This window comes from Lissotriton helveticus, chromosome 7 (genome assembly GCF_964261635.1).
Source record: "Lissotriton helveticus chromosome 7, aLisHel1.1, whole genome shotgun sequence".
Lineage (NCBI taxonomy): Eukaryota > Metazoa > Chordata > Amphibia > Caudata > Salamandridae > Lissotriton > Lissotriton helveticus.
In genome coordinates, this window is record NC_136068.1 from 1078324952 (window position 1) to 1078342470 (window position 17519).

General features: G+C 44.5%; 1 protein-coding gene across 2 annotated transcripts in view; it reads left to right on the top strand.

Moving 5' to 3' along the window:
• RNF213 (ring finger protein 213) overlaps positions 1–17519 on the top strand; it is a 2973532-nt gene that overhangs the window by 1621669 nt on the left and 1334344 nt on the right. For both annotated transcript variants that reach the window (XM_078654076.1, XM_078654077.1), the window contains exon 23: positions 10291–10455. In XM_078654076.1, coding sequence (XP_078510202.1) covers positions 10291–10455 — 165 coding nt within the window. The remainder of the gene's footprint in view (positions 1–10290; positions 10456–17519) is intronic.

Genomic DNA, 17519 nt, shown 5'->3' on the forward strand with positions numbered 1-17519 from the left:
GAGTCGAGTAAACAGCAGCCCAGTGCTGCTATTGACCAGGGGGAGGTATGTAAACTTCAGGAGGGCTGCATGCGCACTTGGGACATACTTTGAGTATCCCTGGTGTAGAGTAATCCAATCCAACCAGTCAGCTGTGGCCCAAAGTCACAACGGCGGAGCACCTAAAACATGCAATCCCACTTTAAGCAGTAGAAGGCATGCTCCTAGTCCAAAGAGAGGCAGACCGCGTTGGGCCAGTCTTGGGACAATGACTCTATGACCGCCTGGAAGCGACTGATGTTCAACTAGATATTACACCATGGGATAAATCCATTTTGATCCAGATGGATCAATGTTGGTAAAAGAGGCAGAATGCTGTCTGTGAGAATTTTACAAAGGATGTTGTCGTTACCCGTGAAAAAGGGAGATAGGTAGTAGAAGAAAGGGCGCTCCTTGTTTTAGCCCTGCTTTGGAATCAGCACCATCAGAGCCTCGGGCATGGTGGGTGAGATGGAGAAGCCTTCCCTCGTCTCCTGATATACCTTTATAGGGCATGGCACTTGGAGCGTCTCATTTGCAGTGTATAATTCAAGAGGCAGCCCTTCCGAGTCTGGGAGCGTCTCCTTTTGAACACTCTGAGACACTTTTGTATCCTGCTTTTGTATCCTGTTCTGTGATCAGGCCTTCGAGGGTCTGTTGATTGTTTCGTGGTATCTGGGGCATGGTAACCACCTCAAGGCCTGTATCTATAGTCATATGTATTGCAGTGAGCCTCCCAGTATAATGTGGCATGGTAGGCGCAGAAAGTAGAATTTATGTTCCCCTGTATAGTTTGAGATACCCCACCTGCGTGCTTGATAGTAGGGACAGGGGTGCCTAAATTGCACAATAAGAACAGTCTGACTAGGAGTTAACCGGCTTCTCAGCCCCAGCATTGGTACGTGCCTGAAATGCAGTCCATTCAAGGCATCAGCGACGTTCCATCAGGGATGCATGGTTCTCCCTCTATCTTTCTAAGTCCCAAGTTATAACCGGGTCAGCTGTGGCAATTGTTTTATTTACCCACAGTGTTTTTTTGGTCTCCCGGACTGCTAGGGCCAGAAAAGAAGAGGAGGAGGTCAGGAAGACATGTTGGTCTGTGTAGTGGCATATAAGCTCCCAATCACTAAAGAGTGCCCGTCCATTCTGCCCGAGCATAAAAAATGTTGTTGTCCTTTGTCAATTAAGGTCTTGTCAACAATAAGACACCCCCCAGACGTATCCAAATTCCCCCCTCGCCCTCAGGAAAAGGAGTGGATATTATAGAAAAGTTGGCCTAGCCAATGGTGATGTAGTCAGCCATCTTCTAGTTTGTCCAGGTGTGTCTCTTGCAAAAAGACCATATCAGCACACACCCTTCATATTCCAGGTTATGAATCAGTAGTGATGCTTTGAAATGGATCAGGTCCTTTTTGGAACAACGGACGTTCCAAATTACCTCATCCACAGCGTGCTCTGGACTTTTCAACTCCCCCCACGGAGTACCGCAGGGTTCTATCCTTAGCCCGTTTTTTTTTTTAACCTTTACCTTAGACCTCTGGCAGATTTAGTGGAGAGATCTGTACTTACCCTTATGACATATGCGGATGACTCTCAGATCATCTTCTCTCTGTCAGAATCCAGTCCACTATCCCCGTCTCTCCTCAAGCATGGTCTCCAGAACATTTTCAGCTGGATGACTAACAACCAGCTGAAATTAAATGGAGACAAGACAGAGATCCTCCTTTTAGGCAAACAACGAGATCTCTGGAATGCCTCACATTGGCCTTCCCAGATGGGAAATCTCCCAACACCAGTCACTCATGCAAGGAACCTGGGGGTAGTTATGGACAGTTCTCTCTCCATGAAACAACAGGCCAGCAAAGTTGTAGGCCTTTGTTTTACCACCCTGAAGTGGCTTAGAAAGATCCTGTTGATGTTGCCCACCTCCACCCAGAAAACCGTAGTCAATGCCCTTGTTACATCTCGGCTTGACTACGGGAACATCCTATACCTAGGTGCAAATAAAGCAGTCATAAAGAGGTTACAGCTTGTCCAAAACTCAGCTGCCCGACTTTTAAGTAAAATTCCAAAAACCACCAGTGTGTCCTCCCACCTGCGTGAACTGCACTGGCTCAGGGTGGAAAACCGGATCAGATTTAAAACCCTGAACTATATGTTCAAGATTAAAGCAGGCACCGCACCTAAATATCTACAGGCATTAGTTCATCCCTACATTCCCAAAAGAAACCTACGGTCACAATCAGCAGCAAACTTTTGTGTGCCTAGGTTCAAACTCGCTAGAATGGGAGGTAGATCTTGTGCCCATCAGGGTCCGTCCATTTGGAATTCACTTCCGCCCCATATCCGCAAGGAGGTTAGTTATTCTAGGTTCAGGAAAGAAATTAAAACCTGGTTGTTCGATCAATAATCTTGAACGACCCCGTGAACCCGTACCATCTTTCTGTGTTGTGTCTCGGCGCCGGGAAACCCTTTTTGGGTAGCTGTTTGCGCCTTATAAGTTTAAAAAATAAATAAAATAAAGAAAGTAGTTCTGTCCAAGCATTCCTGAATTAGTGTAACAGTGGACATTGAGTGGTAGGGATTATTTTCTTTTGTAGGACCATCTGGGTGCAATTTTATCTTAAAGGCGGTGGGAGTCTCCTAACATGTATCAAACAATTCTCCTTACAACCCAAAACACAAACGACCAAGGCCAACGTGCCATCCAACCAAAAAACATTGATGGATTAGCAGCAGTAGTTGTCGCTGTGTAAATTGTAGTGGAAATTGCCTGGAGAGGATGACTTTCAACTATGATGGTGGACCTTCAGAAGCTGAGCAGGCAGCTGGCCCAGCTAATGATAATGTGCAGCATTCAGTCCTAGACGGTCTTGAAGGTCCTCTGTCAGCTTTAACTGCTTGAAAAGGCAAGGGGGCCCACATCACCCACAGTCATAGATAATGACGGTGGGGGTCTAGTGTCCATTTTGATCATCACCTTTCTCAAATGACTTTGTCCACAGTTTGTGTTGTTACTCATAGCCTTCCTCGCATTGGTGATGACATATCAGAGTCAGTTAAAGGGTCTAAGCATGCACCGTCCGGGTACAAGGTTGGCATCGGGCAAAGAGTTGGTGCCGATCTCAGGGCTGTCCTACGGCCCTTGCAGACCTAGTCAACAGGATCTTTGTGTCTAATCAATGTCACTGTCAATGCCTCTGCCCCCGGCGGTCCTGGCCAATGTGAGCACCCCTTTCCCGCGAGAGGCAGGAGAGAGTGCCTTGTCCTGCATGCTTTGGCCACGCTGTTGCTGCTCCAAGCAGGACCATGCTGACTCAGGGTCCTCAAAAAAGTGAGTGCGGTCATCCATCACTACTTGCAGTTGTGATGGAAAGAGAAGGACATATTTAAGGCCCATGTAACAGAGTTACTTTTTAACACTTAGAAAAGAGGCTCTGAAATGCTATACCACAAGGGTATAATTGTGGAAAAGCATGACCTTTGAGGAGTCCTCCATGATAAGGTCCTTTACACTAGCTTTCTGTAGCATTAAATCTCAGTCACAAAAGTTCAATAGTCAGGCCACTACAGGGCAGGGAGGCACCCCTGGGGTGAGTGAAGCACTAGCATCCGGTGGGCCTGCTCCACTGCATGCATTGCAGAGTCCCTCCAGTGCAACCGCTGTACGAAACCAGTTCTCTATCTACCATGTGGCATCCTATCCCTCAGTGACCTCCAGGAGGCCAACCATACATATATTATGACACCTTGCCGTGCCTCCCACGTCTTCTGCGCAAGTCACAAGGAGTTGGACACAGGAAACCAAGTCCTCCAGGTGGGTTGGGTGATTCTCTGTTACATTAGCGACACACTTTATGACCCTGCAGAAGCTCGCTAATGTAACAAAGTGTGTCGCACTTTTTCTCTGAGCTTCCATTGGTCTTCTTTGAACACCTTTAACTCCAGGACAGCTGTGTCGATTTTCTGTTCCAGGCTGCTCTGGAGTCTTGTATTTCTGCCAGGATGATGTGCAATTTATCGGGAGTGGATGTCACAGAGCCAGTGAATTGTTGTCAAGAAGTTGAGTACCTGGAGGAGCCCTCCAGTGCCATGAATCCTAGAGCATTCCGGGTGTGCCTCCCAGGTCCTGCATGATATGGACGAAGCATGAAGCTCATTGCTCAATAGTATTTCGCCTTGGACATTCCCCGGTTAACGTACATAAGACCCAATGTGACAGGCTGGACAGCCCTACATTTTATGTGGCCCGAAGCCACTAAATGAGACTGGTAAAGGAGATCTTCGAATTTTATGTCTTCTGCTTTTTGGCTTTATGTCTATGGCTGTTTGAAGAAGGGAATGCCAACAGCCGAGTTTTACTTTCTACTCCATTTTGTTAACTAGTGATGGTAACAAATATTTGCCACAGGTTTGTGTTTACAAGATTTAGGGCCTGTTTATGAGTTTGGCGGTGTGGGAGCAGGGCAGAACGCCACAGCCCCACTCCCACAACCCCAAACTTCCCCGCGGACCGCCCACCGGATTTCAATATGTAGTCTGTGCGAACTGTCGGCGCTGACTTTCAAAGGCTCATAAAAGAACCTTAGAAAGGCAGTGCCATGGGACAGCCACAGTGCATTCAGCTCGGCATGGACTGTAAAGTCCATTCTGTGCAGTAACTTGAGATGCAGAAATACAGAGGGCACATCATGTGTCCCTCCTCATACAGCCCCTTGCACTGAGGCACCAGAGGGCCCTGTAGTGCCCCCTAATTTTCCAGACCACCACCCTTTTCATTGCGGGCTCACTGCCATGAATAGGAGGTCAGTGAGGAAACTCATAATATGGTTGGCAGTGCTGCAGCGGCAACACCAGGCATATTGTGGTCTGCGACCGCCACACCACCGCCAGGGATCGTGGATTCCTGGCGGTTGCAGCAGTTCTCTGAGCGCCGTACCACTGGTGCAGTAGTCCCCGACCGTCACCGCAGGTCCACCGTGAGTTTGGCAGTCCCATGGACAGCTAAACTCGTAATCTGGAGCTTAGATATAATATGATACATTATCTTGTGACATTCCCTAGACAGAATGACTGGTCCAAAGTTTTAGCCACCTGCTTGTAATGGGCTTGTGAATAATGCACTATCCACTTTGCTTTTTCGGGGAGTTTTAGGATGAGCCAATAATGATATTAATTAAAAGTTTATTACTGAAGTGCACTTTAAGGCAATGCAGACTGTAGGAAAGTAGGATCTGCTTTCATGGTTACCCCCATTTTTGATGGTGTCAGTTTGTTTTTTTGACTAGTCTGACTGGGATCCTGCTAATCAGGATCCCAGTCACTCTGCTTCCTCCTTAAATTTGATTTGGTTTACTTCCACAATTGGCTAGTGGTTTACCCCTGTATGTCCCTAGTATATGGTACTAAGGTACCCAGGGCATAGGTACACCAGGGGTTTTCCATGGGCTGCAACATATAGTATGCCACCCATGAGAGCCCCTCAAACTGTGACTACAGGCCTGCCATTGTAGCCTGTGTGAGCTGGTGGTAGCACCACTTTCAACAGATATGTTTCCTTGTATCTGAGGTTACTACACTTAAAACCTATGTCACCCCTAAGGCAGGCCTTTCAATCTTGAAGGCAGGGTGCTGGGTTATTAGTGTGAGGGTGCACCTGCATGAGCAGGACACCCCTACAAACCCCGGAGTCAATTCTCCAGACTTTGTAAGTGCGGTCAGCCATTTTGATACATGTAGTGGCCAGACGTCATTACGCAATGGCTAACTATGTAGTTGCTGGTTTGGTATTAAACATATGGGAATCATACCCCAATACCTTTATCGGTGTTGAAGGTATGATTCCATGCACTGGGGGCTCCTTCAGAACGCCCCTAGTACTCCCGGTAACAGCCTTCCAGGGTCTGACAGCATGCTATGCTGCTGCCGAACCCAGGCAATATTCTGCCTTCCTTCTGCTGAGCTGAGCTCAAGCAGGGGAACGTAGAACAATAGGCTTCCTGTCACAGGGAGGTGTGACTACCTCCCAGACAGGACGATGGACCAGATGTACGACCATTTGCTTATGCAATTTGCAAATTGCTAAAAATTGCGAGACGCAATTTGCGAGTCGCAAAAGCAAATGTACAACAGTGTCAGAGACACTGTTAGCGATTCCCAATTGGGTTGCAAAAAGCGTGCTTCATTAATATTATTGAGCCACTCGCAATTTGCGACCCCATTGGAAATGGCGGGCCCTCCCAGGGATGGTGGCCTGTTGGGCTCAGCAGACCTCTGTCTGGGACTGCTTTTTAATAAAGCAGTTTTTTTTTTAAATACAACCCGTTTTCCTTAAAGGAAAATGGAATGCATTTGAAAACCAAATAGATGAAACTTTTTGTTTCATTTTTCAAGGGCAAGCAGTGGTCCCTGTGACCACTGCCTGCCCTTAAAAAATATTTTCCCATGCATTCCTAAAGTGGAAGGGGTCCCCTTGAGACCCCTTCCCATTTGCGAATGCTTTACCACCTGCTTGAAGTAGGTTTAAATTGCGACTGATTTGAGACGCCAACAGTCCTACATAGGCTCAGACTCGCTATTAGGAAGGGGCACTCTTGAAACACCCCTTCCTAATAGTGAGTCACAAATCCTAATTAGCGAGTTGCAAATAAATTGCGACTCGCTAATTATGGTTTATACATGGCCCTTGGGTATCTTTGCATGTGCAAACGGGTCGCAAACCTGTTTGCGCATGCAGAAATACTTTGCACATCTGGCCCTTAGTGTATTGGTCTGGGGTGGGTGTGCTTGCCAGCGCCACCAGGCTGCTTTGAAGGGCACATTTGGTGCCCTCCTTGCATACTCAAGTTGGAACCAGTTCTGGGAGCCCTTGGCTCCAACTCTGGTGTGAAACTGGACAATGGTCATGGGAGTTTCCTCCCCTCTGTTCAGCCCCTCCTCTGGGAGGGAGCCCTGAGTCGTCCTAACCCCTTTCTTAGGGTATAAAAGGGCTTATCTGTGGGTAGACCTCAGATTCATTGTGGGAATAACTCAAACCTGAAACCACGTCTCTCTTTGACAGTCCGGACACTTGGACTTCGCTGGACTTCGCCTGGAACTGAGACTGCATCAAGGAAGACTCCTGCTGCTCCTGGTCTCACTGTTCTGCAATTCTTCTTCATCGTCTGTGTCTATGCTTCTTCCAGGATCTTCAACAGACCTGTGGGCATCAAGTACACCTGAAATAATCTCCATTGGAGTGAAGGAGTCACTCCCCTGCATCTACTGGCACTGCAACAAAGCTGAGCAGTCTGCTGCTCGTGACGTCCCACAGACTTAGAAAGGCTCAGCACCACAGGTGGTTGTTCTACATCTCCGCTAAACAATGTGGCGGATCCACTGAGTAAATGTGTAACAATCACTGTTGTGTTAAGTACATGAACCCATTAGCTTTACGTAAGACCCCTCACATACCAACCTAGTTGGTGGCATGCTTTATCATTGCGGTCCCAACCGGATGGCCGAATGCCCCCTTGTTGCACTACAATGCCTGATTACAGCGAAGCTGGTGTTGTTTGATTTGTTGTAAGGGTTGTGAATTAAAAATATCTCTGAGAAACCTTGCCTATAGAGTTTATTAATTGCGGCCCATGATATGGATAAAAATATCTGATGCAACTACTAGAGAGTTATTACCCTTATTTGACTAGATAACGTGGTCTACATGTTTCAGCCCGAAAGGTAGATAAAGTGGGCTTTCTTCAGGACCGGGTGTGTGGAAAAAGTGAGTTGCAAAAGTGGAATCGTCACGTGAAATAGTGAAGTACCTACACACGTGCTAAGGTGTGTGGTAGTAGTGTTGGTGTACTCACAGACACTCTGTCAATACAAACACTAGGTTTAAGTGTTAGGCAGAGATTCGAGGCTCCGGTGTAGATGAGTATCCCGTTAGTAACCTGCTGTGGTCTCCCATAATCCCGGCTGGGACACACCCATGTCCTGAAGAAAGCCCACTTTATCTAACTTTCGGGCTGCACCATGTAGACCACGATATCTAGCCACCTAAGTGTAATAACTCTCTAGTAGTTTCATCACATATTTTTATTTATATGCTTGCCCGCTAATAATAAACTCTACAGGCAAAGATTCTCAGAGCTATTTTTAATTCACAACACTTCACACAAATCACACCACACCAGCTCCGCTGTAATCAGGGGTTGTAGCACAACCGTGGTGCATTCGTCCACCGATTGGGAGCCCAATGATGAAGCATGACACCAACTAGGTTGGTGTGTGAAGTGATTTTTAAGCAAACCTAATGGGTTCATGTGCTTACCACAACAGTGGTTGATACACATTTACTCAGTGGTTCCGTCCACATTGTTTATAGCCTAGTACCGTATTTGGGGACAAGGACGTACCCCCTATTTCCCCTGCTAGCTCCTTGTTTTCCATTGGTTCTACAACTCCCTCAAGGCCAGACCTGCCCTCTCAGCAAGTTTGAGGCCGGTATCCCTCATCGGAACTGCTGGGACCGAACCCCTGTGCACCGCATTGACTTGCTGTTGCCAAGGTGTGTTGGCTCTGCACTCCAGAGATATTCGGGCTACAAGAAGTTCCAGCCTCCAGCATTTCTTCTTGCCAAGATCGGCGTCTTCACCGCGTCCTCGGCACCGTTTGTCTTCTTCTTTGGTGAGCTGCGAGAGGTCCTTTGCAACTCTTGTGCCTTTGGCCTTTGTGTCCTCTTGGTGGTCTTCTCTTGCTTCATTGCGCTCCCCTGCTCGCTCGAGGCCTATCCTGACTCTCCTGCATTTGGTGAGTCCCTTGGACCTTGCTGGTCTCAACGTTCCTCCTTCATAGTTTTCCATGTCTCTTGCTGCTCCTAGGCTTGTTGGTGCTCCCGCCGGACACAGACTCCCTGATTCTCGACTTCCTATGTGGGACAGCTTGTGAACCGCTCCTGGTCTTCCACAGCGTCACCTGGTCTTCACAGCTGAAGCGATAAGGTGTCCGTCATCGGTGGGCATTCCTCTTCTGGCCTCCTGGCCACCTCTGAGTGGCATAGACTCTGTCCCTTCTGCTCGCAGGTTCTTCTCTTCAAGAATTCACTCTGGAATTCCACCAGACTCTTGCACAGTCTTCACCACCGGCATCTTTTCTGAAGTCCTCCAATGTGGTCTACATCTAATTCCGATGTTATTTTGCACTTCTATGTACCAGGCTTTCGTGGTTTAGCTATCCTGGTTCCTGGGGTATCCACAGGTGGGGTAACTCTAACCTTCTGTCTTCCAAGGGGTTTCTTCAGGTCCACTGGGAAGGGTCCTTCTTAAAAACTGCAACAGCGACTTTCCTGTTGACCTCTATTGAGTAAGCAGCTGTGTTTCCTCTCTGCACACAGCCTTCATGTGGTTCCTGGTGACTTACTTTGGATGGTTCCTACAGTCCCCAGCTCCTCTGAGTCTCCTGGTGCCAGTCCCGACTTCAGTCGCAGTTCACCTTCAAGTTTCTTAGTATATGGTTTGGTCTCCCACTGGAGACCACTGTGAACTGTGCTTACTTACCTGTTTGCAATTGAAGTATTATGTTTATTTGTGTTGATAAGTCCGGGTAGGAGATATACCAATGTGTTAGTAAGTGTTGTATAATAAATAAACATATTTTTATAACTACACTGTGTGGTTCTTTTTTATTTAACCTAGACTACATAATTAGATCTTGTAAAACAAGCTGCTTAACCTTCCCTCTGGACTAAGCCTGAAGGCTGCTCTCCACAGCTACCACTTAGAGAGCTTTCTAAGGTTGCCTAAAACCACTAAAATCACCATAAGGGTTGTCTGGATTAGTGCAAGGTGCTTCGCTTAAATAAGTCTGCACCATATACTAAGCATGCCTCCTCCACAGACCATCTCTCGTCTTCCTACAACAAATGCATACTGTAGAGTTCTGTATTGTAGTTGCTGCCTTAGTAAGATATATATATTTGAAAGACTCTGTGATTTGTGATTAGCTTATGTGAGTTGAACGATTTAAGTACTGTTCTAGTCATATTTGCCTGTGTGTTTTTAAATGAATAATGATTTTAACTTTAAGTGTTTACTATATGAGACTAGATTTTGAACCGAGTGATGAATTGTTTTCAATTAATTACCTGATGTTTGAATTACTTCTTAGTATGGAAACTGTGATGAAATGTTGTATGATTTTGTGTTATGTACTTTTGCGGTGTTTATATGAAACCAAATAAAGTTGGGGCTGACTGTCTGACTTTACTCATGGTGTATTTGTACCCACCAGGTTTCCCCGGACACTGTGCTGCGACTCACTCTCCCTGAAATTCATGGAGACTTTGAGGAAGAGCGAGACTACTCCCTGGAGGAGTTGAAGGAGCTAATGAATAAGTTGATGCTGATGTCTGGGAAAGGGAACCAGCGCAATGAGGAAGTGGAGATGTTCTCTGTGGTAAGTTACACTTCCACAAAACGAGTGTTCAGGCCCTCTGATGCAGCGACAGTGTGTTTTCTTTAAATGTTGAAAAGTAAATGCATGCTGTCACAGTGCAGAGTTTGCCACCTTTCATACTACCACAATGCTTCTGTGTACTTTGCAGGCAAGTTTATTTCAACTCCTCGTGTTTGATCAGGGAGAGGGGTCTAACGTATAGCATGTATTGAGTGAAGTTCATTTATGGAAAATGAAGGAATAAGAAGCGACAATCATAATGCACTTGATCTGATAGTGAAAAAAAGATTTCTGGCAACTCGGCAAAATGCAGCGTTTGAAATTAAGTGCTTCTTGCACTGCCGCCGGTCTATGTTTCCTGTGAGTGATAGGTGTGTGCACTGGTTTAGGCTATCAAGCCTGTGCAGCAACGAAAATTCTATTTCCAAGAGTGCTCCAGCAGCTGAGGGTGCATGCCTGGCTTCTTTAGCTGCTAGGGATATGCTTAAGCAATGATGAAGATTGAAAAGGTCATGCACCAGTGAATAGGAGGAACAAAACGCAAATGCAACTATACCTATCACATGTTAGATGTGAGCTTATACATTTGAAAAAAATCACAAATTAGAAAAAACGAGGGAAAATCCACAAAATGGAAAAAAGGTGGGGCAATGTTGTGGTTTATTTATACTTATGAAATCTTGTCTGTAAAAGTCCTTATGGTTTTGAAATTATCTGCTGATTAAAACTAACTTTTTGCTTGGATTGTCTGAGCAGAGTTATCCTCTACCTAAAATTCAAGCCAGAAAAATGAGTACAGTATTATGTTTCACCAACAGGAATTAAAAGCATGTAGCCTGGATATTTAAAAGGAATGTATAAACGGCATCAACATGAAAACCATATACTTTGCCTATGTTTTTTTAAGGAATATATTTCCTAATAGGTTCCATGTCTTGCAAGATGCTGTGTATGATGGAGGATTAGTGCGGGACTCTTGAGCCAGGAATTCCCATCTTATTTATATCCCTGATTTGTTACAGCATGTCTTAGATGATAGATCATCATATATTCCGAAAATGTTTATTTCCTTGCATTCTTCTCAGTATGCTTACATCTGTCTCTGTAGTCCTGTGGCACTCCTAAGTCGTGTTGCTGCTAAAGTGGCTGCAACATGAGACCAATGCAACTGGAACACGAAAGTTCTTCTTGATGCTCATCTCCATAGCATGATCATCGGGCATGGGCTGGCTGATGCACAATATTATTGTGCCCAGAGCTGACCTCACTAGGCCTTTTCTTAGAGCTTCCAATGAGCTTGGAGGCAGTATGGAGAGACTGGATCCTAGGTGATTTTAATAGTAACAGTCTCATAAGAGGTGGTGGTCCTGGCCCTTTCTTTTTTCAGACAGCAAAGTGAGATGCTTAGGTCTGTATTGTTTAGATGGCCTTTTGTCTCCCCGAAATTTGTCTGGTCAATTGCTGCCTTTACATGGTTACAGAACCATCTTGCTGCAAGCTGTGCGGATTCCTCCGGAGCAATCCTATTTCCTTCCATTCCTACCTTTGTTGCCGTGGGGTGCTTGTGCTTATGATATGGAGCAAAGTCCAAGAGCTGTGTTCTCCAGACCACCATGGTGCATCTCATTTTCTCCCATGATGCTACTGTGCAGCAACGTATAAATCTGGGGGTCTGAAACATTCCATTGTTGAACCTCCAGAGCCCCCTACGTCATCTCAAGCTGCAGCTGCGCTTGATTTAATGTCCACAACGTTTAGTGCATTTATTGTTAAACATGAATCCTAAATCGTAGAACTTGGTCTTTTCCCAGGCTCAAAATGCCATCACCAGAAATTCCCATAATGGTCTGTTGAAGATAAGTCCCAACAGGGTCAAGCTTTTTCCCACTATTCCTACATTCTGAAAAAGACCGCGCCCTCCTACATGATGGTTATTCAGAGGACGGTAAGAGTTTTAGCAATCCTCTGGTGATTTATAATATCACTGTTTTATTTGGACCTAATCACACCTTTCTGAATATTTGTCCTTTAAAACGACATGCAGTCCTTAAAAACCTAATTGCAGTTTATTTAGGTTCCATCTCTATCAATAAAATAACTACATCTATGTTGCGTTATCTCCTTCATAATTTTACGTCAGTGGCCAAATCCTGTAGTGACGTTTCTGGCTAGATGGTCGCTTGAACTGGATCATACCATACTAACCAATATTTAGCTTAATGAGTCTTCCTTTCCTTCTTGGACATACCTCCTGATTATTTCATCATCTGCTTTGATTGAGAAAGTAAGATGGGAGTAGTACAGCTTTGCTTTTGAAAAACATGAAACTGTGTAAGCCTGCAAACTCTGAATTTATTTCTCAAATAATTTATGGTCTGAATGTGGAACAGAAGTCCTTTCCTACTACATGAATCAGTGAACATAGTTTATCATCTGCCGGGTGATAACTCCTTTATTGAATTGATGAATGGGTCGTAGCACCTCCTAATTGATTTGCTCCAACAATAAGGGTTTTGTTTTTCAAGTGCCCATGTTTCGAAAAGGTTTTGATGCTTGGATGAATAAGTTTAACACAGTAAACCAAGGTCAACAATCAACTAAAATGAGCTAGGTCTTCACGGTTCTATAACCAGTTGGCAGGGATGAGATGGTGTGTATCCTCAAGGGGAGAATATTCCACAGTGATGAAGTGAGTACTGAAAAGCCAAGTCCACCTAAGCATGCTTCCTTAATTTTCTAGGGTGGTGAGCAAAAAGAGCAGAATATCTGATTTGCCTGCTGGGGGATATAAGAATGGATATATTACTGGATTAAGGCTGGGACACTAACTTGGATGGTTCGGAGAATGGTGCTCATTATGTTAAAAGGTACACTATCCTCATTCTGGACCCATTGAAGAGCTGAAACCAAAGGTTTTCCCTGACTGAAATGGCAAACATCTGTCAAGAGACATGCAGCTTAATTTTGTACCACCTGAAGCTGATGTAGCTAATACTTAAAAATGACCAAGTATCTGCAATGGCAAGACACCTGTCATTATGATTGAGGAAGGGAAGATCGACTGAGGTGAAAAGAGCGGCTACAGGCATCACAATAGATTTGGGAAGTAAGAGTGAAGTCTGTCTGTAGAGTAAACTGCATCAAAAGAAACTAAACAGGGCCTTGAAGGAGCTTTGCTGTCGAAAAGAGGATAGCCAGAGGTTAATTAACAAGATTAGCAAGGTCAGCCTCTATTTCTCTTCAATAAGAGCACAAACCAAACACGTCTGAATTGGTCCGGTAGCACTTACTCTGAGAGGAAGTGATTTAGGAAATGTCTATGGGTGTGGATTAAATACATTCAAGAGAATAGTAACATGGAGGGAGTGCCAGATCTAAATTGAGTAGGGCATGAGCAAAAGTATAAGCCTACAAAGAGGAAAAGTAGACGCGTGTATTTGAAATGAGAATTTGGAAGTAAAGTGAGAAGGAGGCATACGAGTTTGAATAGCATGACTGGTCATTTGTTTCTATAGAAGAAAAATACATTAACATAGTTACTGATGTTTTTGTGGGCTTGGCAGTCGTTTGAGAAGCAAGTCGATCAGTAAAGTTTTTAATGACACTAAAATCATATTTGGGGTATGATTTGGTAGAGATTTTGATAGAATTTCTCGCAAGTGTCTTTGAAAAGTTTGCAAAGTGAACATTTTAAGGATCCTCTCATCTTTATCTATTGATACTTTCGAGTCTTGCAGTGGAGGGAGAGGTATTTGGAGACAAATAAAAAATTCTATCAACTGTCGTGCCATAAAGGTGAAAGCATAAATTGAGTGAGCAGCATAGTTAACATATACTGGCACATGCATCAATATTGCATTTTGCGATTCCTTAATTGCGAAAAATAAGGAATCGCAATTAAGGAATTGCAAACTGCAATGCATTAAGAAATTTCTAAAAAATATAGCGATTTCTTAAAATTCCTTAATTGCGATTCTCTAATTGAGAATCACAATTAAGGAATACCTCCCCATCCATTCCTATGGGCCTAGAGGCCCATAGGAATCAATGGAAAGACATTCTTAATTTGCAATTCACCATTAGAAATTCGCAAATTAAGAATGCAATTTCAAGGGTGCAGGTGTGTCCAAAGGACACCCTGTTGCACCCCTGAAATCTGCGTAGAAGTTCATTTTGCACACTCACATACCCCAAGGGCATGTGTCTGTGTAAAATGGAACTTTGAAAAAGGCACTTTAGTGCATTTTTCAAAGTTGTCGCAAATTACCATGAAGGTCAACTTCATGGTAATTTGCTCCCCTTATTTGCGAATTCGCAAATTTTTAGAGTTTGATGCATTGCATTTAAGGAATCTCAATTTGAGATTCCTTAAATGCAATCGCAATTTAAGAAATCGCAATTTTGCGATTTCTTAAATTGCGAAAATTACAAAAATGTTAATGCATCCCAAAAATGGGAATTGCATTCGCAAACGGCCGAATTTTGCGATTCGCACCAGTTGCGAATGCAATTTCCTTTGATGCATGTGCCCCAAAATGTTTCCAATGATGGAAACACCTATTGTAGTGAGGTGTAAACAATTGTAGGCCGGTAGTAGACATCTGACTTTCAGATAAGTGCAAATCTACATGATTAAAAATCATGCCTGTGGCCAGGTATTATTCTTGGCTAAAGTCTGTGGAGTTAAACCTATGAAGAGTAGAAAAGCTGTATCTTCGGGCATCTACTGAACTATAGGAAGTCTTTTTCCCTTTTATACTGTTTATTACTATTGCCCTGAATATAGTGATCGGCAGTCTATCTTTTACCATATTAGAGGCACAAACTTGGCCATTCTTATTTTTTTGGGGGGGGGGGAATTATGGAGCATAGTTTATGTCGCATACAACCAAGACAAATTCTAGACATGGTTTAAAAATGTACACATGATAAATTAAGTCTTCAGGCAGCAAAGATGACACTGTTTGTCGACTGAGCATTAAATAACATGTAAACCAAATAACCTCTCAGGCAATTAACCCCAAGGTTATTGGGCCCTGTATAACAAACCTCAATAAAGCGCTTAAGAGCTGAGAAAGGATTACATGCACATTTTTCAAAGGAATGATCACAATAGGCCCAACAAAGGTAAATTAAGCATTTTACACTTTGCACCCCGAATCCATTTTGGTTCCACCATACAATGTGGAAATTATTAGTGGAAGAAAACAGTTCCACTGCATGGATCTAAAACTTCCTGACACATAAGAATTGTTTTACATTCTAAGCTACTCATGAAGCAAGGCATCATTGGCAAAACTGAAGGCCCAGTTCCCCTTATGTGAAATTTTAACAGACTGACTGAACAGAGTGAGTCTCATGTCCACCCAAAGAGGAAACCATCTACTGTGAAGAGACTTGAAAATCCACGTGAAGCAAAACTCATGGCAAGTTCCTAAGGCCTAAAAGATTTTCAGCAGCACAACTCCAGTAGAAAACCAAGTAGACATTAACCGCATGCGCGCTAGGGGTTTTCCCGCTGCGTGCTGCGATTTTTAAAACCCCGCGTTACATGACGAGCTGAGCTCGTCATCAGCGTACGACAGGCGTCGCTGATGACGAGCTGAGCTCGTCATCCGCGTCGAAGGGGTTAAGTATAGCGTAACTTTACAGGCCCAAAGAAAGAGTCATTTCCACGCACAAAGAACCATTTCTTACTCAGGGAGACGCAAGTCAACCACTGTTCCTTTGATGTGTCAGACTTTGCGAGGTTAAATATTTATTCTTTTTTATGATAACTGTTTTTATTTCATTTTGAACCTTCAGCCAGAGTCTCAACAGGTGAGTCATATATACAGCATATATTACATTGTTACAGCAACTTACAACTTGCAAGCATGCAGAGAATACATTTAGGAATTTCAATCTCCGGTGTTCCTTCCCCTTCTCACTCGACTTATTAAAAAAGACCCACTTAGGTTGCTCCCCTTAGGTAGCGAGGTTGTCCATTTTTGACTCATGGTTCCTACGTGTTGGTATATACAATATCCAGTCCACTTCTCTCCATCTCTAAATTATAATATCTTCTCAAATATTTTGGACACCCTCCAGCCTTGTAAGTTGTTTCTTCTGCCCCATATATAGATCCATGTCTGCCATTCCTCAAGATTGGGGGAGGCCTTCCCTTCCCCAGTACCTGCCAATGTCACGTTTGGCAGCCATGAACCCAGGTTGCACAGTGGGAGCTAATATCTAGGAAGATCTACTTCCGTAGAGATGCCCAGAATAATATTTTTGGGGTCCAGAGGTATCTGTGCTTCTAATATCTTGCTGCACTATTTGCGACCAGTATCTTTGTACTTGTTGGCATTCCCACAGTGTTTGGATGTAGGTTCCTTGGCATAATCAAGGCATAATCATTCTATGATGTCAAATAGTTTAATTATAAACTAAGAAAAGTGAATTTTGGTACATACATATAAGCCAGAGCGTGATGAGGTATATGTTTGTGTTCGAGGCATGTGGGCTGCTGAATTCATATCTATAGCATAGATCGCCGCCTAGTGTTGGGTCCGGATGATTGCACCTTGTTGTCCTGGAAGAGTCTTCGAAGTATCACGAGATAGGTGGCTCCTCCCCTGGACTACAGTGCGCATGGGCATCGACTCCATCCTTAGATTGTTTTTTTCCGCCATTGGGTTCGGATGTGATTTCGTTAACTCCAGTTCGGAATCAACCAAAACTACCGTTTTTCAGGCCAAAAGGCCTTCTTCGAACCGTCGGTATGGTTTGCGTTCGGTGCCCAACTTACTCCAACTCTTCGAGTCGGATACTCCGGGAGTCGTGTGACTTCGGAGGTCGAGGCCCTGTCGACGCAGCAAGACTTTCGACGGCATGGAGCGGAGTCCATTCAAGCACTGTCCCGTGTGTGGATCCAAATACCCACACATCGACGTCCACCCGGTCTGCAACAAATGCCTGTCGCCGGACCACGACGAGGCCAACTGTATGGCCTGTTCCAGGTTTCGTTCCAAGAAAACCATCAGGCTTCGGCGCGCGGCGCGCCTCGAGGCACGGCGATCGGC